A 23,811-nucleotide genomic window follows, 5' to 3' on the forward strand; every position below is an offset into this window, starting at 1 on the left:
CCTTTAATTATTTTACTTCCTCTAATAATGCAGAGATACCGCATAGTAACAGACCTGCTCAGCTCAATTAACCCCCGCCACCCAATTACACCCATGTGACCAATTACTCCATTAACCTGTACATCTTTGGAATACGAGAGGAAACTGGAACACCCAGAGGAAAACTGCATGGTCACGGGGAAAATGTAGAAATTTCTTTTGAGATAGTGGCAGATTTTAACTGCATTTACCGAGGCCGTAATAGCATTACGCTAATCGCTACACTACCGCGGGTTGGCACAGTAGCATAGCTGGTAGCATAACACTGTAACAGTGCCAGCAGTCAGGGTTCACACCCACCACTGTCTAGAAGGAATTTATACACTCTCCCCATTACCTCGAGAGTTACCTTTGGGTACCCCAGTTTTCACCACCATTCCAAAGCATATAGGTTAGAGTTGGTAAGTTGTGGGCATTCTAAGTTGCCAGCAGAAGCATGGCAACACATGCGGACTGTCCCCAAAACATCCTCAGACTGTGATGGTTGTCGATGTAAACGATGCATTGCAATTTATGTTTTGAAGTAACAGAGACAAATAAATCTAATCTTTATTTAACCATCACCTCCTTGTGTTCAAAGCCCTCCAGGGGCTTATCATTAACATGAGAAAAATCTGCAAATGCTGGAAATCCAAAGCAACACACTCAAAATGCTGGAGGAACTCAGCAGGTCCGGCAGCCCAGCCTGCTAAGTTCCTCCAGCATTTAGTGTGTGTTGCAAGGGTTTATCATTGACCTCTCCACAACTTCTACTGACATACAACTCAGAACATTGTACTCCCTGCTGCCCCCCCCCCCCACCAATTCCCATTCCTATATCCACAGGAACCAAAGTGACCCATAATTTAAACATTTGATTATACTCTGACAAAGCTTCCAGGTAAAATTTCTCTGATTCCGACTGCATCATCCTTAAAACTGATATTTAACATTGCACCCCAACTATGGCAAAATCCCAGGTTATGAGACAAATTCTGCTAAAACAAAACAATCATCCGACAAACACTAACTTGTGGATTAACTGTTCAATAATTGAAAAATGCCTGGTACATCTTCAAATCTTAGTTGTAAGAATTTAATTTGATAATAATCATTTTGTTTTACATGTTGTACAGAGCAGCAAAATGTCAATTTCACTTCCATCGGGACAGGTTAAAGATATTAGGTGTTTAGGACTACACAGGAGCCTTGTTTAAGGTGACTTCTGAGCACTCAAGTTTTAGGACAGCACTGAACCTTCTGGTGCAGTTAGCATTCACAAAAGCAGGTAGATTGCTCTTCACAACATGGAAAGCATACCCCAAAAAAATCAGTTTTTAATCTTTTTTTTAAAAAGGGTGTTTTCTTGCTGTTACAGGTCTTTATTAATTCTTGCTGTTAAAGTCCAATTAACATACAAATGAAACGCAGTAATTTCCCTGTGCTTTAAATATAACAGCTCTAAAACTTACTGTTGCAGTTTAGTGAATTTGAACACCCAAGCTCCCATGTACAGCAACGTGACAAAGGTCCTATCATCAGTGAGGCTGATTGCAGGTTAAATATCGGACAAGATGCTGGGCTTAATCCCCAGGCTCCTCTCTGTCTCTCCTGAGACAGAGGCAGACAGAGCTTCAATATCCACAGCACACCTGAAAACACAGTACTTTTGCCACACAAAACTGGAGAATTAGATAAGATCAGGAGTATGCAGTGAAACTTAAATCCAGGTGGTCGGGATGGTAGGTGAGGTCTGATTCCACGCTTTGCCACTGAATTACAAGTGGACCAATGCAAATTATAATTAGAATCATTCAACTTAAGTGACAAAGTCATATGCTTTAACATCTTTCTGATGAAATCGCAAGGCAAAGAGGCACTTAACATTTTCATAAGATTGAAAGACAGAAGTTGTTTAAGGCTAGCCAGATCAAATTTGAACTAGATCTAGTATAAAAAGTTAATAATCTGACAAATTAAGCCAATATCCAAATCTTTCTTTAATTGTATCTGCTGTTGACTTCAAAAAAAAAATCACAGTTGTCACTATTAGGTAAACATTATTTTAATTATTCAACACTGTTAGCATTAGAGTCGACAGACAGCAAATGCAATCATTTTATTATTTCATAAATTTAGAGGAACAGCTACCTGCTCACCCACCGGAATCCATGTGAAGATCTAAAAAGAATCACCACGTTTAGGCTGGCTAGTTACAGCAAGGCTAAGTGCACAACTCTAACTTCCAGGTGCAATCCAATGAGACCTTCAGGATGATTTTCCCATTTGCCAAGAATAATTAAACCAGTTTATTACATTCAAGAATAATCCACAAAATATTTGAACCCAATGATTTGCTTTCATGTCTGGAAGCAAGAGAACCAAATCGAGTCATGGTGTTGATGATATTGCAAGGATCCTGAAAGTACAATATTGGTTGAGCGTTGTCCTATCGATGCATACCCTGTTTTGCCCTTCAATCAGTTAGTGGCTTTCTCCTTTCTTTCCAGCAATCTATGAAATAATTGGAGAAAAAATGTGAAAAATGTAATCCAGGAATGTCAACAACATTTTAGCCAAGACTGTGCATTCAAGACTATTCACAAAGCGAAAAAGAACTCCCATGAATCATCATACCGGCCAAACTTAATTTTTACTCCTTACATAAATGTTCCAACCGAAGTTATAAATATTAATTTTTTTTCTCTGTTAAAAGCAAGAATGTAATGCCGAGGCTTTATAAGTCATTAGTCAGACTACGCTTGGCAGTATTGTGAGCAGTTTTGGGCCTCTTATCTAAGAAAGGATATGCTGGCATCGGAGAGGGTCCAGAGGAGAGGACATCACGGGAATAAAAGTGTTCACGTAGGAGGAGTGATTGATGACTCTGGGCCTGTGCTCTCTGGAGTTTAGAAGAATAGGTTGGGGGTGGGGGTGGGGGGGAAGCAGTGGATTTAATTGAAATCTGTTGGATATTGAAAGGTCTAGATTGAGTGAATTTGGAGAGGATGTTTCCTATAATGGGAGTGGGAATCTAGAACCAGAGGGGACAGTTCAGAACAGAAGGACATCCCTTTATAACAGAGCTGAAGAGGAAGTTCTTTCGACACAGGTTGATGAATCTGTGGAATTCATTGCCACAAACGGCTGTGGTGGCCATGCCATTGGGTATATTAAAGCAGAGGTTGATAGACTATTGATCAGTAAAGGCATCAATGGTTATGGAGAGAAGGTAGGAGAATGGGGTTGAAAAGGATAATAAATCAGCCATGGAATGGCAGAGCACTCAGTGGGTTGAATGGCCTAATTCTGCTCTGATGTCTGATGGTCTATAATCTGCTAACCAGAACTAAGCCAGGAAATTCAGGAGAATGCTAGCCAGCAACTAGTTAACCTTTTAGGATTTTTCACTCTCACTTTAGACATATATCAAGCCAATTTCTATCCAATAGTTCTTTTTTGAAATTATAGTCTTAGAATTATACAGTATGAAAACAGGCCTTTCAGCCAACCTGCCCATACCAATGAAGCTGCCTACCTATGCTAATCCCATCTGCCTGAGTTTTGCCCACATCTTTCTACCAATCTATACACCTGTCCAAATACATTTTAAATGTTCTACTTGTACTGTTCTCAACCACCTCCTCCGGTAGCTCATTCTCTATACCTGTTAGCTCTGGTCTCAAAGTCCAAAGTAAATTTCATATATGTCACCATATAAAACTCCAAGATTCAATTTCCTATGGGCATACTCAATAATTCATGTTGATGTGCTCAATGGTGGGGAGGGCTTTACCCATTATGGACTGGGCCATATCCATTACTTTTTGTAGGATTTTCCATTCAAGGGAATTGGTGTTTCTACAGCAGGCTGTGATGCAGCCGGTCAATATACTCTCTGTTACCCATCTATAGAAGTTTGTCAAAGTTTTAGATGTCATGCTGAATCTTCACAAACTTCTAATGAAGTAGAGACACTGCTGTGAGTGCTGGGCCCAGGACTAGCCCTCCAAAAAAAATAACAATGAGGAATTTAATGTTGTTGATATTCTTCACCTCTGATCCTCCTACAAGGACTGGCTCATGGATCTCTGGTTTCTTCCTCCTCCTTAAGTCAATAATCAGCTCCTTGGTCTTGCTGACATCGAGAAAGACGTTGTTGTTATGGCACCACTCAACCAGATTTTCAATCTCTTTCCAATATGCTGATTCGTCGCCGCCTTAGCTTTGGCCTACAACAGTAGTGTCATCAGCAAACTTGAATGTGGCACTGGAATTGTGCTTAGCTCACAAGTGTAAAGCAAGTAGAGCAGGGGTTGAGCACGCAGCCTTGTGGTGCGCCTGTGATGGTGGTGATTGAGGAGATATTGTTGCCAGTCCAAACTAATTGGAGGATTAACAAGGGAGGAAATTGAGGATCTAATTGCACAAGGAGGTATTGAGGCCTAGGTCTTGAAGCTTATTGATTAGCTCTAAGGGGACACTGGTATTGAATGCCAAGTTGTAGTTGATAAGGTTGTAGTTCCTAAGATTGTCATAGCCGGGGTGGTAGTGGTAGTGGTAGTGGCTCCCACTACCTATAAAGTACTCCAAATGGTGTGCATCCCTAACAGCCTCTGACAAAAGTCCAACTCTCGACCTTCACGTGTGGCTTAGCTACTAGGCCCAGCAGAACTGTTTCTACCGAAAAGAAAAGGGGAAAAGGCGGACCACTGGCACCTCAAAACCAGTTGCTTTGGGCAGGTGGGGCTCATTAGCCTTGGACGACAGCCCGCCTAAAAGGAAAACTCTGATTTTAACCCTCCGTTGCCTTGCAGCCATACCCACCCACGGGAAAGGCTTTGGGAGTAAACGTCGAGGAACAAATCTGGAGCCGGGGTCCCAAAGGCAGTTTGCTGTTTTTTACAACTTCACTCTGGCAACCTCTGTGACGACACTGGTGCCAAGCTCTATCGGCGTTTGCCCTTCCCATGGACTATATCAGTGATGTGGAGAGGGGGAACCCGCTGCATGGGCAACAGCTGATTCTTCAAATCGTCCCGCCCAGGAGAGGACACAGTCCACCAGAGGCGCAAATCCATGACCCCCTCAGATCAACGGCTGCCCACTACTACTAGTCGATAAAGAGCATCCTGATGTATGCACCTTTGCTCTCCAGATGTTCCAGGGTTGAGTGAAGAGCCAATGAGATGGCATCTGCAGTGGACCTGTTGCTCCGGTAGGCTAATTGGAACAGATCCAAGTAGTTTTGTCTCCTTTAAATCTTTTCAGTCATCCTAAATCTATGCCCTCTAGTTTTAGGCTCAACTATTTAGGGGAAAAAAGACCATCTACCCTATTCATATCTCTTACAGTTTTATAAAAATCACACAAGAATATCCCTCAGCTGCCTCAACTCCAGGAATCTAATCTCCCCTCAGGTGGCCAGAACTGCATGTAACCCCAACTGTGGCCTAACAAAATAACGTGTGCACATCTGTAATATGACATACCAACTCCTGTACTCAATGGCTTGACTGATGAACGCAATCCCATCACCCTGACTACTTGTGTCGCCTCTTTCAGTGAATTATTATGTACATATACCACTGGCTTTCTGTGCCTAAGGTCCCCGCCCTTTCCTGTGAATGTCTTCTGTGCTCTCTCCAAAGACTCAGTATCCTTCCTGCTGAAACAGAACAGAATCGTACAGTACAGGCCCTTGGCCCACAATGTTGGCCTGACCTTATAACCGACTCCATATTCAATCTAACACTTCCCTCTCACATAGACCACCATTCTTTTTTCATTCTTGTGCCTATCTAAGTCTCTTAAATGCCCCTGATGTATGCCTTTACCACCCCACTTGCAGTGCATTCCATTCACTTGCAGCTCTCTATGTAAAAACCTACCTCTGACATCCCCCCAAACTTTCCTATCACCTCAAAATTATGCCCTCTCATATTAGCCAGTTCTACTCTGGGGAAAAAAGTGTTGGCAGTTCACTTCTATCAATGTCTGTTATTACCTTATGCTCCTCTATCAATTCACCTCTCAAAACAGAGCAATCACACCTACACACAATATCCAAATGTGGCCTAATCAAAACTGTATATAGCTGTGACATGACTCAATGCCCTGACTGATGAAGGCAGGTATGCTGTCCACCACTGTTACCACCCTTTACTTGTATTGCCATGTTCAGGGAGATATGAACCTGCACCGTACGATCCCTCTATATATTGTTGCTCCCAAGGGTGCTGCCGTTTATACTTTCCTCTTGCATTTGATTGCCCTTAAAGCAACATCTCATACTGTGCAGATTAAACTCCATCTGCCATCTGTCTGCCTACATTTCCAATTGCCCCATCATGGCCCTGGCATTTCATCTGTTTACTTGCACTGTACTGACCATGTAGATGTAACAGTGCAGAATATAATATTATTTGCCCTTTGTAATGCCTCAATGTACATATGATTTGAATGGTATAATAAACTAATTAACTGCTGAACTCTTTGACAACCTTCCACACTAACCACAATTCTGTCAATTTTTCCATCAACTGTAAGCGTACCAGTCATCCCACCTATTTTGTACATATCACAAATGACAGGGGTTCTAGGAAAATACCACAGGCCAGTCCTCAAAATGCAGTAACACCCCTGTCTTTTATGATCAAGCCAATTCCGTACCTAACCTAACAGGATTCCATGTGCCTTTATATTCTGGATTAGGGACCTGCCTGAAACCTGGTTTGAAACCAAGTCCATCTATACAACTTCTACTGCCATGTGCTCAGTCATCTTCATCACTTCCCCAAAAAACTAGTCAAGTTTGTGTGGGCGAGATCATGTCTTACAAAGTCATGTTAAGTATGCCTAATTTTTCTATGCTTTTCCAAATGCAAGTTGATGCTATTTTTATAGTATTCTCCAGTATTTTCTCTACCACTGATGCAAGGCTCACTGGACCATAATTTCCTCGTTAGTCTTCAAAACATACTTCATTTAAGAACTTACTCATCTCCGCTCACACCAGTCAAAATAACCACACTGAACATTGACAGTATCTACTCTCTCACTGGTCATGCTATTACTTTGGACTTGAATCACCTTTCTTCTTGCATTTTCTCCCTGGTTATAGAATATAACAGCACAGTACAGGCCTTTTAGCCCACGATGTTGGGCTGACCTTTCAACCTACTCTAAGATCAATCTAACCCTTCCCTCCAACTTAGCCCTCCATTTTTCTATCATCCATGTGCCTACCTAAGAGTTTCTTAAAATACCCGCAACGTATTTGCCTCTACCACCACCCCGAGCAGCATGTTCCACGCACACACCACTCTGTGTATAAAAAAAACACCTACCTCTGACATCCCCCCTATATTTTCCTCTAATCACCTTAAAATTATGCACCCTCCTATTAGCCATTTCTTCCCTGAGGAAAAAGTCTTTGGCTATCCATTTAGTCTATGCCTTTTATCGTCTAGTACACCTCTATCAAGTAAAAGGACACAGCTTCAGAATAGAATGGAGATGAGGAGGAATTTCTTTAGCCAGAGGGGTGAATCTGTAGAATTTGTTGCCACAGGCAGCTGTGGAGGCCAAGTCGTTGAATATATTTAAGGCAGAGGTTGATAAGATTCTTGATTAGTCAGGGCATGAAGGGATAGGGGAGAAGGCAGGAGATTGGGGCTGAGAGGGAAATGGATCAGCAATGATGAAATGGCACAGCAGACTCGATGGGCCAAATAGCCCAATTCCACTCCTATACCTTATGGTCTTAAGCCACTTGCATGTTTTGTTTCAGACTTGAATCACCTTTGTTCTTGCACAACAATGGAATAAATGTTCTGTAGCCAGAAGCAGGGAAATGGTCAGCCCTGAGTACTTCATCTAATTAGCAAGCAACCAGTAAACGAAGTCTGCTAAATTGATCAGCTATCAGTCGAGACATGAAAATTGAAGTTACTGGTGTAACTCACCCGCCTGAAGTCCAACATATTTGTGGTTTGCACAGGAGTTCCAATAAATGCAAGATAGTTAATTCTTGTGGTGTCCTCATCGCCTTGGTTCGATTTGATAAAAAGCTGTAAATCAAAGCAAAGGATAGCAGATTTAACCAAAGTACACAAACAGTTCGCTGTCTATGCTGCCTAGTCACATGTATATTGCTCTTCACTTTCTTGAATCTCCTTAAGCAGTTTCTGACCCATTTTGTGCAATCTATACTCATGTTCAATCCCTGCAGAAAAACAGCAACCCCTCAGCTTGCAATGCAGTTTTGATAACTACAGCAAAAGTGGCTCAATGAAACAGAATCGGGTTTAATATCACTGGCCTATGTCAAGAAATTTGTTGTTATACAGCAGCAGTATAATACAGAATAATAAAAATAAATTAAAGTATATATTTAATTTTAAAAACTAAATAAGTCGTGCAAAAAAAGAAAAAATGTAGTGAGGTAGTGTTTATGGGATCAATACTCATTCAGAAATCTGAGGGCAGAAGAGAAGAAGCTATTCCTGAATCATTGAGTATGTGCCTTCAGGCTCCTGTACCTCCTCCTTGATGGTAGCAATCAGAGAGGAAACAGAGGCAAGGAAGAAAAAGCATTTGATATGGTAATGTAAGGCTGTAACTTTTCTTTGAAGTTATCTTAATATAATTATTTCCAAAAGTAGAAGAAATGATACTCTGATTGACATGCGCTTCTAGAACACATAGAACACAAGTGTTAGCAGTTATGAAGACTGTGGGTGTTTTTCTATCTCAGGTCCTTTTCCCCCGACTATATCCATTTCCCTCAATACTAACCTTAACCCACAAGTCTTTGAAATGTGGGAATCCTGAGGAAACCCATACAGTCACAGGCAGAACGTATAAACTCTTTACAGACAGAATTGAACTTGGTTCACTGGCACTGTAATAGCATTTTATTAACTGCTATGCTACATGCCACTGTGCCAGACCTGAGCAAAAGCCTTCTGAAAATCTAAGTACTGTTTATTTTTTTGCTAGTAAATGCGCAAACTAGCCAAAGAGGTTGGAGTAGTAAAACTTCAGAATGTAAATGACCAGAAACTGGTCAATTAAGCTGCTGCACAATACTGTATGCTTCACGCATCTAATGACCCACCCTTAACTTACTTTTTCACAACTTGCTGGATTTGGTAATGCCTCCAAATACAGCAATCACAGAAGCACTCTTTAAGCAATATAACTGCCAATCAAATTGTCTGCAAATACAAATAATTTAAAAGCAGTATTTTTCCTTCAGTGAACTATTGGGGAGATTTTAAAATAACTGATTCTATTTTTGTTTGTAAGTTTTTGTTTCTCTCTCTCTTTCAGTGAATCTCTAGAATTCATTGCCACAGACAGCTGAGGAGGCCAAGTCATTGGGTGTATTTACAGTGGAGGTTGATTGGTTCTTGATTAGTCAGGGTGTCAAAGGTCATGGGGAGAAGGCAGGAGAATGGGGTTGAGTGTAATAATGAATCAGCCATGACGGAATGGCAGAGCAAACTTGATGGGTTGAATGGCCCAATTCTGCTCTCAAGTCTTATGGTCTCTCCATGCAACATTATTTGCATTAGGACAGCGAGATATGTACTGCTTAACAGTGCTAGGCACTGCATGCAATTTGAATATTTTATTAACTTATTTATGGTAATCTTATTTTATGCGTTGTGTAATATTTGTTTTGTGGGTGCAGCGTGGTCTGGAGGAACATCGTTTCGTTTGGTTGTAGCATGTAAAGTCAGATGACAATAAACTTGAACTTGATTTCTGTGTCCAATTTGAATCTAGTTCACCCCTCTAACTCCTTCAATGTTATTCAGTTAAGGACACCGTTTACCCAGACACTGACTCAGGCCCCCAATTACTGCTGCCCATATCACAGAGTTTTCAGTTCTATTTCCTGTTCAACTGGAGTGCATTTGGTAGAAAATGTAAAATGACCCAGCCCAGCAAGATCAGGCCTACATATTGTGATGTTCTTCATTATACACTTTCTGGCATCATTTTGATCTCCGAACAGACATTAATTCTGCTCTTTAAAGAAAACTATTTCTCATTTAATAGTCAGTTTAGCATAGTACAGGCTCTTCGGCCCACAAGACATCAATAGTAGTGTTTAGCCTATTCCTTTAATACGCAGAAAGATAAGTGTGACCACATATTCAATGGACATTTCTAACTTACTGTTACACTATTAATATTCTGAAATTTGACGTAGCGCAGTGGGACAACTCCATCTTCTTTAACATCATCTGGCGTTAACTCCAGGGTTTGAGTTGGTTCACTTCTTTCCGCATCATCAAAATCAAATGAACGTGGCAGATTGGTGAATATTTTTACAAACTTGGGTCCACGGCCTGTGAGTTCAAAAATATTAAATACTTTTATTATGAATTACTTGACTAGCTCTTGGCATTGATCAAGACTTCTCTTAATAGTTTACAAAAGGTACAAGAAAATGCAATGCTGATGCAAAACTAGGTACAAGTAATCAATCATCATTATGTGCCGTGTTGTCTTGACATGGGCGATCAAGGTCTATCCATGACCATCATTGTTCTTGGCAAATTCTACAGAAGCGGTTTACCATTGCTTTCTCTGGGCAGCATCTTTACAAGACGGCTGACCTCAGCCATTATCAATACTCTTTCGTAATTGTCTACTTGGCATCAGTGGTCGCATAAGCAGGACTTGTGATATACATCAGATGCTCATATGACCATCCATTACCTGCTCTCATGGCTTCATGTGACCCTGATCAGGGGGCTAAGCAGGTGCTACATCTTGCCCAAGGGTGAAGGCTAGCGGAGGGAAGGAGCGTTTTATACCTCCTTTGAAAGAGACGCATCTCCATCCTGCTATCCTCAAGTAGTCAATAGAAAGTCTAAAAAATTCATAACCATCTCACTATTTTCCCCTTTGGGAAGCACCATGGACTTTAAGCACACAAGTATAACAAAAAACAATGATCATTATAAAAATAACTCCCAAAATACATTAGCAACTAAGAAAGCATTTAGTTTAGTGAACTGAAGGGAATGAAATTGGATGGACATTGACATTCATTACTTTTGGAGCATAAAGACACCACAAAGAGTCTACAGTGATCAAAATAGATAGTATGTTGGTGTAAAGAGGAAATCAAAACACAGCAAAACTCAAGAAAGATCAGAGGAGAAGGGGGGGGAAGTAACATTGTTGAGGCAAGTTTGAGAAGACCATAAGACAGTTTCAGAATTAGGCCATTCTGCCCATCAAGACTGTTTATAAAGCACGTTTAGTCATGCTTACGTACATACTCATCACAGCAAAGACAAATTAATTAGAGCAACACAGGACATTATATATACAAAAAGAAAATAATTCAAATGTTATGACTCACCATTCTCAGGAGCCTGAAGCCTCATTGAATAAAGTTTGACTGGCTGGTTAAATGCTATTGTCACAAGAAGCTATTTCAAAAAGAAAAGTAGTTTAATTGTCTGAGATTGCAACACGGAAACATATTCACTCCAATTTATCCATCGTTTCAATGCTTATCCACCGAAGTCTCCTCACAATTCATTATACCTTTTAGCAATCCCCTCCCAGCTTTCTCATGTCTCCGTAAAGGCATCTATCCCACCTACCTCAAATACTTCGCAAGGCAGATTACTACATTTCATTTCAGGCTGTGCAATGAAGTTTTTTCGAAGATTATCTATTTTTTTTAAACAATATACCACAGAAAGCATTCTATCTGGATGCACCATGATTCAATATGGCAGCTGCTCTGCCTGAGACAGCAGGAAACTGCAGAGAATTGTGAGCAGAGTCCTCTATGGACTCTGTTCACATTTGTCACTGCCTCGCTAAAGCAGCAAAATCAAAGACCCTGGTCACTGCAAACATTCTCTCTTCTCCACTTTCCATCAGGCAGAAGATACAAACGCCTAAAAGCACATATCACCAGGTTCAAGAACAGCATCCATCTTGCTGTTAAAAAGCTACTCAACAGTCCAAGTATAATGAATTGGACACTCAACTTCACAATCCACCTCATCGTGGCCTTGCACTTGACTTTACTGTCTGTCTGAACTTCACTCTCTGTAACTAAGCAACACACACAAAATGCTGGAAGGACTCAGCAGGCCAAGCAGCATCTATGGAAAAAAGTTCAGTCGACGTTTTGGACTGAAACCCTTTGGCAGGACTGGAGAGAAAAAAAAAAGCTGAAGAGTAGATTTAAAAGGTGGGGAGAAGGGAGAGAGAAACACTAGGTGATAGGTGAAACCTGGAGGGGGAGGGATGAAGTAAAGAGCTGGGAAGCTGAAAGTTGTTGCCAATGTTAACTAACGGATTTGGAGATGACGGCTTTAATCAGCATATTAGGTAAGTGAACTCTATCCTCAGAACATCTGCTGCTCCTCTTCTTAGACCACAGTAATCTATTCTTTTTCTATTTTCTCAAGATGACATTGTACAAAATCAGAATCAGGTTTATAAACACTGACACTTCTGGAATTTGTTGTTTTTGTAGCAGTGGTACAGTGCAAGACAAAACAATTACTAAAAGTTACAAAAAAAAGTAAATAGTGTAAAAGAGAAATAACAAGGTAGTGTTCACGTAAAATTCAAAGTTGAAAACAACTAATAATGGTCATTTTTATTAAGTCTGTGAAGTGTCATTTTCAAGTATAATATTAATATATTAACAATTCTTACATTTTCAGTTCAACTATGACATCAGCCTGATTTCCAAGGTTCAAATTCAACTGGATTCACCAAATATATCTCTATTGTATTCCAAATGTTGACTGCTAAGGAAACACTAGCCATTTCTTTGGCCTTATCATGGCATTCAAAGTTATCCTACAAGATTTTAAACACAAATTCTGCATTGCTAGAAATCCAGAGAAACACCCACAAAATGCTGAAGGAACACAGATCAGGCAACATCTCCAATGGGGAATAAACAGTCAATGCTTTGGGCCAGCACTCTTCCACTGCTTATTCCTCTCCACAGATGCCACCTGAACTGCTGAACTCCTCCAGCATTTTGTGTGTTACTGCAGTAAGATTTAATTTCTTACTGGACACCACAAATGCAGAATGTATGATTATTTTGCAGAATACCCTATGAATGTAGTCACAAGCTTCTGGTTGTCTGTGACTTCTCTATTTCACAGTGCTACATTTCCCCCCTTTGTTCCACAAGAATGGCATCTCTTCTTTCAACCTGATAAATTACACCCATTACTCCTCGAAAATGAACTCAATACTTTCAGATAACCAGACTTCCCTTTTCTTTAAAAAACAAAATGACACAACTGACCAGCTCTGATTAAAAATTATGAGTCTGAAGCATTAGTTCTACATTAGTTCTACAAACTTTTTAAAAAGATGTTTAGTTGACCTCACAACTGCAAAATCTTCACGCTGGTGAAAGGGGTTGATATTCTACACTCCTGGTGCTGGATCTATATGAAATGCTTCGAAGCAGTGCATTCAAGCATTCAGCTTTCATCATTTGGAAACCTAAATCTTTTGGTACAAAATCTTTTGCGCAAAAGTCTTAGGCAGATATATATATATAGCGGAAGTGCCTTTTGCATAGCACTCACTGTATTTGTCAATGTGGAGCAGAGAGCGAAATTTTAAATTTGGCAGGAACAAAGGACATTTGGAATGGTGAGGGCGGAGCGCTGCAAGAGGGACCTGGGACAAGTGGCAGAGAAAGGGTGCCAGGAGTAGGGGGTGGAGTGGGTGCAAGCACACCCAGTCCTGAGATACCCAGCAAGATCACTTGATTCCAAATAATTGGTTTATTGGACATCTCTTCGATGCTTTCCACTCCCTCCCCTCTTTCTTCCCCTTTTCCCAACCATGATTCCCCTCTCCCTACCCCACTTCTCACTCTCAGTCCACAATAGAGACACATATCAGTATCAGGTTTATCATCACTCACATATGTCATGAAATTTGTTTTTTTTTTGCAACAGTAGTACAGTGCAATACACAAAACTATTACAATACTGTGCAATACTATAGCTTAGGCACCCAAACTATATATATCTAAGATATTTGAACACTGGTATAATTCTGCAAACGCAGTATGAACAAAGAACTAGTGAAAGCAGCATCCAGCATCACTATGTCCCTAGCCACCACTACTTGCATCATAGTTCTTGTAGTCATTATGATGGTTAAAAGGGACTGGGCAAGCTGATTTCACATTATTCACATTACTTCAGCTGGGTTAAATGTTAATTGCCTGGGAATTACACACACTCATCAACTCTTCCTTAAAAAGAAGAATTTTCATCAATTACAATGATTATTGTAATGATCACAATAATCACAGCTTCCTTGATTGCAAAACAAATTTGACCTGTCCACCAATGTGCAGGAAACATTTCCAAATAGATCTTTTAAAAAGTTATTAGCAGGGTCCTTTTAGTTGATGGTTTTTCCAAGCGATATTTAATTATCTGTGACAGTTGGGTCAATGGTGCATCTGGCTCTGGTGGGACTGGCACAGCCTTTAACTTGAGAACAGTGTTCAATGACATTTTCCCCTAAAAATTACTATCTTTGGGCTCAATCCAATTGTCAGGATAGCCCCTGCCCTGCTGTTACCCCTTTTAATCTGCTACGGGCTGGTTACTTTTAATACCACATAGCTCCCATGCAAACAGGAACAAAGCACTGCCTTTGCTGAAAAAGTGCATGAAAATAGAAACATAGAAACATAGAAACATAGAAAATAGGTGCAGGAGTAGGCCATTCGGCCCTTCGAGCCTGCACCGCCATTTATTATGATCATGGCTGATCATCCAACTCAGAACCCAGCCCTCCCTCCATACCCCCTGACCCCTGTAGCCACAAGGGCCATATCTAACTTCCTTTTAAACATAGCTAATGAACTGGCCTCAACAGTTTGCTGTGGCAGAGAATTCCACAGATTCACCACTCTCTGTGTGAAGAAGTTTTTCCTAACCTCGGTCCTAAAAGGCTTCCCCTCTATCCTCAAACTGTGACCCCTCGTTCTAGACCTCCCCAACATCGGGAACAATCTTCCCGCATCTAGCCTGTCCAATCCTTTTAGGATCTTATACGTTTCAATCAGATCCCCCCTCAATCTTCTAAATTCCAATGAGTACAAGCCCAGTTCATCCAGTCTTTCTTCATATGAAAGACCTGCCATCCCAGGAATCAATCTGGTGAACCTTCTTTGTACTCCCTCTATGGCAAAGATGTCTTTCCTCAGATTAGGGGACCAAAACTGCACACAATACTCCAGGTGTGGTCTCACCAAGGCCTTGTACAACTGCAGTAGTACCTCCCTGCTCCTGTACTCGAATCCTCTCGCTATAAATGCCAGCATACCGTTCGCCTTTTTCACCGCCTGCTGTACCTGCATGCCCACTTTCAATGACTGGTGTATAATGACACCATCTTTTCTGGGATGTACTCTCTATGCTTACTGTACTATCAGATACACTGATTGAGATCTAAGTTCAGGATTGTCAATGATTGAACTCCCAAACTGACAACATTTCCCAACAAAATTTCATCCAACATTTTTCAGAAAAGTTTCAATATTATAACTTCATAAACTTTACAGTCAACCTGACTGAACCTGGATGCATTTTTTTAAAAATACATCAATATGCAGTGGAAACAATTAATCTTTCACTGAACGGAGAAGATATTTCTCCATGGAGTTTTGCAAGGGGGCAACGTTCAATCTGGAGTATGCAAAATCATGAGTTTAAATATTTTACCAGAAAATACAAACACTTATTGAAAATATAAAACTCCATACTTGTTCATCACAATCAGATTCCAAATAAGTTGTGTCTTTCTGTAGACAGTTATCAAATCCATATTCATCACTTTCATTAAGACATTCACAGCCAGCCTTATTTATAAATGGCATCAGATCCATCTGAAAAACAAGAAATTAGATTAATTTCACTGAGTAAATACCTCCAGTTTATATTGAGTGATCACAGATTGCAAGATCAAATGTATGCAGGAAAAGCAAGGGTAGCGCAAAGGGAGATCAGGAGTGGGTTTTCCCAGGGTGCTCTGGTTTCCTCCTACAGTCCAAAGATGTATCGGTTAGTAAGTTAATTGGTCATTGTAAATTGTCCCATGATTAGGCAAGGGTTAAATCGGGGTTGTTGGGCAGTGCAGCTTGAAGTGCTGGAAGGACCTAATCCACGCAGCATCTTAATAAATAAGTAACAATATATTCATTCCAGGCACTGGGATTGAGGTATGATGAAGAATCCAAAAAAGAAAAATCTCAGTAAATTTTAACTATACATTTAAACTTTGTATGGTATTGATTTAATGTCACCAAACATTTATAGCATATTTGAAAATCCTGAAGCTACTCAAATTCTAACTATTTAAAGCTTGCAGCTTTTAAATTAAAAAAAAATCAGTAAGGACTATTATCACTTCGTTTTAAATGTTTATCCACCCTTTACCAACTGTGCACTTCCAAGAGTCCAAGATATTCATCTCTGGCTCTAATGCACAGGTGATGCATTTTCACACTACTAAATTTATTTAATTTTACATATGCTTAATGATTTTTGCACTACTTATTTAAGTTATTTATACTTATTATAATTTGTAGTTTTTATTACTATGTATTGCAATGCACTGCTGGCACAAAACAACAAATTTCACGACATATGCTGGTCAGATTAAACCTGATTCTGATTCTGTATAAGCAGAACAGTCTGGTCCAATGCACAGATTAGCAGAACAGTCTAAAAACAATCCTTACTCATTTTCAGGCTAGAATACTTCAGAACTGAAACCATGAGTTTTGCTTTTGCCAGAAACAGTAGCATCCCAAATGATGTTTTCTCCAGAAGATTTCTCCCTTGGGTTATCTGGACAGTTCACTTAGAGATAGCATTAAAAATCCTTCCCATACACATTTATCTAACCATGCCCTTGGGATAATTAACTATAAGACTAACAGTTCATTAATTAACTTCATTATTTTAAAACAGATTAAGAAGAATTCTAAGTTACTAAGCAGTTTTTGGCTAACTGCAAATAATGAAAACTGGATGTTACTTTTGTGATTGTACACTCACATTTGAGTCTCACTCCATAAATTTAAGCACACACAGTATATTCATGGAATGATGTAGGGCAGAAGGAAACCTGTGATCTACTATGCCAGTCGCAGATATCAGCAGGAATGCAACTGCAGTGCCTATGGCTCGGATGATACCAAACTCTGGGAGACACTAATGGTATACTTCTCTCAAAATGTTCCTGAATTCAGATGGAAACATCATTAGATAAGATGCAAGTAAGACTGGACTCTATCACAAATCATACACAAGAAAGAATTCCTCAAAGAGTCAAACAATTAGTTCCAGTTCTCTGCTTTTCCCCACACATACTGAATTACTTTTTGAAAGTTACTAACTATTCTCTCTTTTTCCATGCACTCATAATTCTAACAATTCATTCTAAAAGGTTCCCAATTCACTGTTTTTTGTTACTTACTTTAATTGGCAGTTGGGTAATGGAAGCAGCTTTTCTTTATCCATGCTAATGATCTGGAGCAACTCTATTACATCTTTCCTTTCCCCTTCACGAGTCAAAACAATAATCCTGACTTCTTTAATTTCTTTAATCCTCCAATCCCAAGTATGCTTTGGTGACCTTCTGCAACAGTCTTTTCAAAACCCAGACATGTTAACTTAGTTCTTCGATTCAAAATTAGACAGCCTAATTAATAACCCGTGATTCAGAGGCTAATCGTAACACCCATGCCATTACACACATAACTATTAATGGGATACACAGCAATTTAAAAGTACTCATTATATTGACACTGATACGAGCATTGAATCATAAAGCATCTTGTTTCCTGCACTGCACTGAGAACTTCAGCTGGAAAATACACTGAAGCATTTATACCTCTTGACTATAAAGATAATTGCTACACACTTATCCATGCCACAAATTTAATGGACTCAAGTTGAAATTATGGTCCTTCGACACCAAAGCATTGTCACATACCTTCTAGTTTCTACATCTCAACCTGCACTGTACTTGATTTCGTCAGTGCAGTTATAAAGTCTCAGACACGAGATAGGGTGCCACAGTAGTGTAGCAGTTAGCATCATGCTATGTAGCTTGGGACATCAGAGTTTAAGAGTTCAATTCCAACATCATTTGGAATGCGTGGATTTTCTCACAGTGCTTTGGTTTCCTCCCACAGTCCAAAGACACATCGTTTAAATTAATTGGTCATTGCCAATCATCCTGTAATTCAGCTGAGGTTAAATCAAGGGCTGCTGGGCAACGTGACTCAAAGGGCTGGAAGGGCCTATTCTGCACAGTATCTCAATAAGTAAATAAAAAGATTGAGAGGGTGTAACTAGAGTTTTGTGATTTTCAAAGAGTTTCTTATTTTAGACACAACAGCAAAAAATTCATCTTCCACTTTCAAAGGCAACACTTCTTTATAAAAGATAGGAATCATTCTCTGCTGCAGAACCGTAAGGTTTCCAACACATGCTTCAGTTTACTCTCACATCCCAAAGATGGGTTGGTGCTGCTTTCCCAAAGTTACGTTCCCCATAACGTGGGGCGGTGGGGCGTGGGGGGGGGAGAGAGGAGTAGAAACAACACTTTAAAAAACATTCTGGGATGATATGAAACCACAAAAAGCATTATACAAGTGCAAATCTACATTATGTAATGCCTTAAAAATGTTATTTCTGGTTCACAAGATATTACATACATATCCTCTTGGAATGTCCAAATCTTCAATTCCAGGATCATTTTCTAGATGCTGCTTAATTTTCTCTTCTAATCCACTAGCGTCTGCTCCATGAAGCTGGTCGATTTTCACTTTATTTCGGAAGAACAAAAAAGATGGTGTTGCTGTGATGTTATTGGCTGTTGCAGTTTGCTGAAAGAAAGTTATAAGGCCAGTTAATAACATGCAAAGTACAAAATTCCAAACTCAATTTAAATCAAAACTAAAATGCAGACTACTAAAGATTCTGTTTGATGGTGAAAAATATATGCATTGGTGGCATTGAAGAGAGAACAGAATTTTAGCTGAAGCAGTAATTGAATTATAAAATTCTTAGTGGAATTACAGACTCTACAAGTGGATTACCAACACCTGGAATACATACAAGTACATCTCAAACTTCCATCACAACATTTGATTTTTCTTGACGTTCCATCTGTTGGTCCACCCCAATCTGAACTCCAGCATTAAAAATACAGAATTTGCATGTTCATTAAATCAGAAAAGATACAACTTCAACTTCTACAAATTTTTTCCCCCCGCTGCCTTTTCCAACTTTCTATTCAATAACATAACACACCTTCTTCTGGCATATTTAAAATCATTTATAATTATCATATCATATAATTATCATATTTCCTTACAGCACTTTACTGCTTCTTTTATATTTTCACCTCAAAACCTATGATTTCACCTCTGATCACAAATAGCACTTTGGTATCTACTGACAGTTAGAACCTTGGAAAAGTCTGGGTTTATTGTCCATACCCAATCAAACTCAAAATGTAGTAGTCATTATGGAGAGTGCTCTAACAGCATTGCTAGCCATGACCCAATGATAAAAGAACAGTAATTACCTTTCCAAGTAAAGCTGAAGAGCAACTTAGAATGAAACTTGCAAATGGTGGTCTCTCTGTGTGTCTTTACTATTTGTTCTTCTAAACTGCAGAAGCCACTAGTTTAAAGAGATGCTATTGAAGAAGTCTTGATGGGCAACTACAATATAATGCATTTTATAGATGACACACAGCCGCAGCTCACCAGTTGTAGGAGTGAACGCTTTAGCTGATGGATAGGGTACCAAGCAAGACATTGCTGTACTTGGAATGGAGTTAACCTTAACTGATACTGGAATTGTACTCACAACTCACATTTGACTTGTGCTCTGCAAATGATGGAAAGGCACTGCAGAGCAAAGAGATGAGTCAAGTAAGAGACTTGAAGCATACGATGCAATTGAAAGCCATGATTAAATTGTAACTGCTTGAATATTTGTCCTTGTATGACATTTGTCAACATTCCTTTGAAAAAGGAATCACAGCAATTTATCAGAGCAACACAGTTCCTCCAGCATTTTGTGCATGTTGCTCTGGATTTCCAGCATCTGTAGAATCTCATGTTTATGATTTTCAGTAATCTATCATTTGTGATATGTACAGGATCCGAGAATTAATGAGCTTATCTAGTGCTTTCAATACCACTGCAGTCATTAGGAAAAAGACTCGTCTTAAATAACTACTAATTGTAAGTCCATTCTAATTTAGCATTAAATTATAAACCGTTTGTTCTGGGCTTTTTATTTTCTTAAAAAGCTAACATAATTTCATTGATAATAGTAATTTCATTTATACTTTATTGCAATGTCCGAAATTTTAAGCTTCACTTTCAAATTTTATAAATATACCGAAAGGCAAAAAATAAAGCGTTAATACAAGCGATTCTGGGCCATGGGAGAAAGGGAAAGGGGAAGAGGACCAGGGGCCGGTGAGGAGAAGAAAAAGGAGGCTAGAGTGGGGAATAGAAGGGGGAAGGGGGAGGGGGAAAATTCTACATTCCAGGACACCAGCGACTAGAGATTGGAAAGCACATAGGTTAGAAAGATCAGAATTCAAGGTCAAAGCACCTGAATTACTCAGTTCCTGAAATATCCAATGGCATTTTAATCTACTCACCTGACACTGATGCACATCAACTTCCAGAAAAACAGCATGTGGGTATTTGGAACTCAATGCATTGAAAGCCGGAGCAATTCGCACACAAGGTCCACACCTTCAATAAAATAAAACCAGAATGTGATTATTGCCAGGCCACTGTTAGATAAGCACATTTTGACTCAGTGATTCACAACCACTCACTGGATTGTAATATGACACATTGTGACTAAAGAAATATTTTAATAATTTATGCCTTGACACTACAGTGGCATGAAAAAGTTTGGGCACTCCTGGTCAAAATTTCTGTTACTGTGAATAGCTAAGCGAGTAAAAGATGAACTGACTTCCAAAAGGCATAAAGTTAAAGATGACACATTAATATTTTAAGCAAGAAAACTTTTTTATTTCCATCTTTTACAGTTTCAAAATAACAAAGAAGGAAAAAGGCCCAAAGCAAAAGTTTGGGCACCCTGCATGGCAGTACTTAGTAACACTCTCTTTGGCAAGTATCACAGCTTGTACACACTTTTTGTAGCCAGTCTTTCAATTCTTGTTTGGGAGACTTTCGCCCATTCTTTCTTGCAAAATGCTTCTAGTTCTGTGAGATTCTTGGGCCGTCTTGCATGCACTGCTCTTTTGAGGTCTATCCACAGACTCTTGATGATGTTTAGGTTGGGGGACTGTGAGAGCCATGGCAAAACCTTCAGCTTGCACCTCTTGAGGTAGTCCATTGTGGATTTTGAGATGTGTTTAGGATCATTATCCTGTTGTAGAAGCCATCCTCTTTTCATCTTCAGCTTGCTTTTTTTTCCCCACAGATGGTGTAATATTTGCTGGTATTTAATTGAATTCATTCTTCCCTCTACCAGTAAACGTTCTCCGTGCCGCTAGCTGCAACACAAGCCCAAAGCATGATCGATCCACCCCCCATGCTTAACAGTTGGAGAGGTGTTCTTTTCATGAAATTCTGCACCCTTTTTGCTCATTGAGGCCAAAAAGTTCTATTTTAACTTCATCAGTCCACAGGACTTGTTTCAAAAATGCATCAGACTTGTTTAGATGTTCCTTTGAACTTCTTGAATAGAACTAGAAGCCTTTTGCAAGGAAGAATGGGTGAAAATCCCCTAAACAATTAAAAGACTCTTAGCTGGCTACAGAAAGCGTTTTCAAGCTGTGATACTTGCCAAAGGGGGTGTTACTAAGTACTGACCATGCAGGCTGCCCAAACTTTTGCTTCGGGCTTTTTCCTTTTTTGATATTTTGAAACTATAAAAGATGAAAATAAAAAAGTTCTCTTGCTTAAAATATTAAAGAAATGTGTCACCTTTAACTTTATGTCTTTTGGAAATCAGGTCATCTTTTACTCGCTTACCATTCACAGTAATAGAAATTTTGACCAGGGTGCCCAAACCTTTGCATGCCACTGTATCTATGAGGAAAAATAATGCACAAATATATCGTGGGTGGAATGGTAGCTTTACAGCAACAGCGATCACCGATTAGGGTTCAATTCCCACCGTTGTCTGCAAGGTGCTTGTATGTTCTCCTCATGAATGACTGATCATTCATAGCTTTATTTCTCACACGCAGTCATGGGGGAGAATGTTCTTTGGAATGCTCTGGTTTCCTCCCACATTCCAGAGATTTTCACATACGGTTCAGGAGATGCAGGCATGCTGTTAGTGTCGGAAGGGTGGTGACATTTGTGGGCTGCCCCAGCACAAACCTTGGACTGTTTTGATTAACGCAAAACAACACACTCCACTGTGCATTTCCAATGTATAAAAGGTACATATGATAAATAAAGCTAATCTAATCAATATTCACATCCCCCTTAATCTTTCCTTATCTAACTTGTACTCACACTTATTGGCTGCTCCCTCAAAAGTTATTTACATAAACAAAAAAATGATTTCCAAGATCATCCAATACACATCCTAACACATTCACTTCCTTGACCATCAGTTCTCAGAAAGTATTCTAAATATGGATTCTCTTTGTTCGCTCGTTATGAGCCATGACATGGAATCTATTACATCAGATTAAATAAACGTTTTCTCTATGATACATTGACACTGGTGGAAAAAGTTTACTTCCCATACACATGTAACAAGTCACATTATTATACAAAACTCAACTTTTACTAATGGAAACCTGACCACGTTATACATATATTCATATAAAATGCACGAATTATCAGCTAGATTACTTAAAACATGAGAAAGTCTGCAGATGCTGGAAATCCAAAACAACACACACAAGATGCTGGAGGAACTCAGCAAGCCAGGCAGTATCTATGGAAATGAATAACAGCCAACGTTTCAGGCTGAAACCCTTGTTAAGACTGGAAAGGAAGGGGAAAGACACCAGAATAAAATGGTAGGGGATGGGAAGGAGGCTAGCTGGAAGGTGATAGGTGAATCCAGGTGGGTGGGAAAAGTAAAGGGCTGAAGAAAGAGTTTGACAGGAGAGGAGAGTGGACCATAGGAGAAAAAGGATGGAGGAGGCAACCCAGGTGGAAGCAAAAGGCAGGTGAGAAGAGGTAAAAGGTCAGAATAGGGAATAGGGAAATGGGGGGGGGGGGGGGGGGAGAAGAGAATTTTTTTTTAACCGGAAGGAGACATCAATATTCGTGCCATCAGGCTGGAGGCTACAAGGTGCTGCTCCTCCACCCCGAGGGTGGCCTCATCTTGGCACAACTTTGTCTACTTTCACACTTCATTTGAAAACATTATCAATTCCACTTCTCTTCCCTTGTCTTGATATTAAGCCAATTGACCAAGTATTAGATAACTATCAGAATGGACAATAAAGGTTTCAGTTGTTCATTGAAAGGAGTAAAAAGATGTGAGAAGAGAAGAAGCCTATATAGCTGAAGGTACACGTGCTGACAGTGGATGCAGTGCAGAGATTCTCCAGGGTGCGGCTCCGGGTGGAACACAACAATTATCAGGATGTGGGTAGAATACAAGCACAGCACAAGGACAGGACTTTCGGACCACCATGTTTGTATCAGCCGTGATGCAATGCTAATTGCCCGTATATTGTCCATATCCCTCTATT

General features: G+C 39.8%; 1 protein-coding gene across 1 annotated transcript in view; it reads right to left on the minus strand.

The window, feature by feature from the left end:
• Positions 1 to 1,089: 1,089 nt before the first annotated feature.
• txnl1 (thioredoxin-like 1) overlaps positions 1,090 to 23,811 on the minus strand; it is a 39,064-nt gene continuing 16,342 nt past the window's right edge. Inside the window, exons 2-8 of the mRNA XM_063042657.1 lie at positions 20,767 to 20,863; positions 18,797 to 18,967; positions 15,833 to 15,955; positions 11,408 to 11,477; positions 10,210 to 10,382; positions 7,986 to 8,090; positions 1,090 to 2,532 (exon numbers count right to left, since the gene is read on the minus strand). Of these exons, the coding sequence (XP_062898727.1) occupies positions 2,503 to 2,532; positions 7,986 to 8,090; positions 10,210 to 10,382; positions 11,408 to 11,477; positions 15,833 to 15,955; positions 18,797 to 18,967; positions 20,767 to 20,863 (769 nt within the window). The 3' untranslated portion in view covers positions 1,090 to 2,502. The remainder of the gene's footprint in view (positions 2,533 to 7,985; positions 8,091 to 10,209; positions 10,383 to 11,407; positions 11,478 to 15,832; positions 15,956 to 18,796; positions 18,968 to 20,766; positions 20,864 to 23,811) is intronic.

The sequence above is a fragment of the Mobula hypostoma genome, chromosome 3 (genome assembly GCF_963921235.1).
Source record: "Mobula hypostoma chromosome 3, sMobHyp1.1, whole genome shotgun sequence".
In the NCBI taxonomy this organism is placed as follows: domain Eukaryota; kingdom Metazoa; phylum Chordata; class Chondrichthyes; order Myliobatiformes; family Myliobatidae; genus Mobula; species Mobula hypostoma.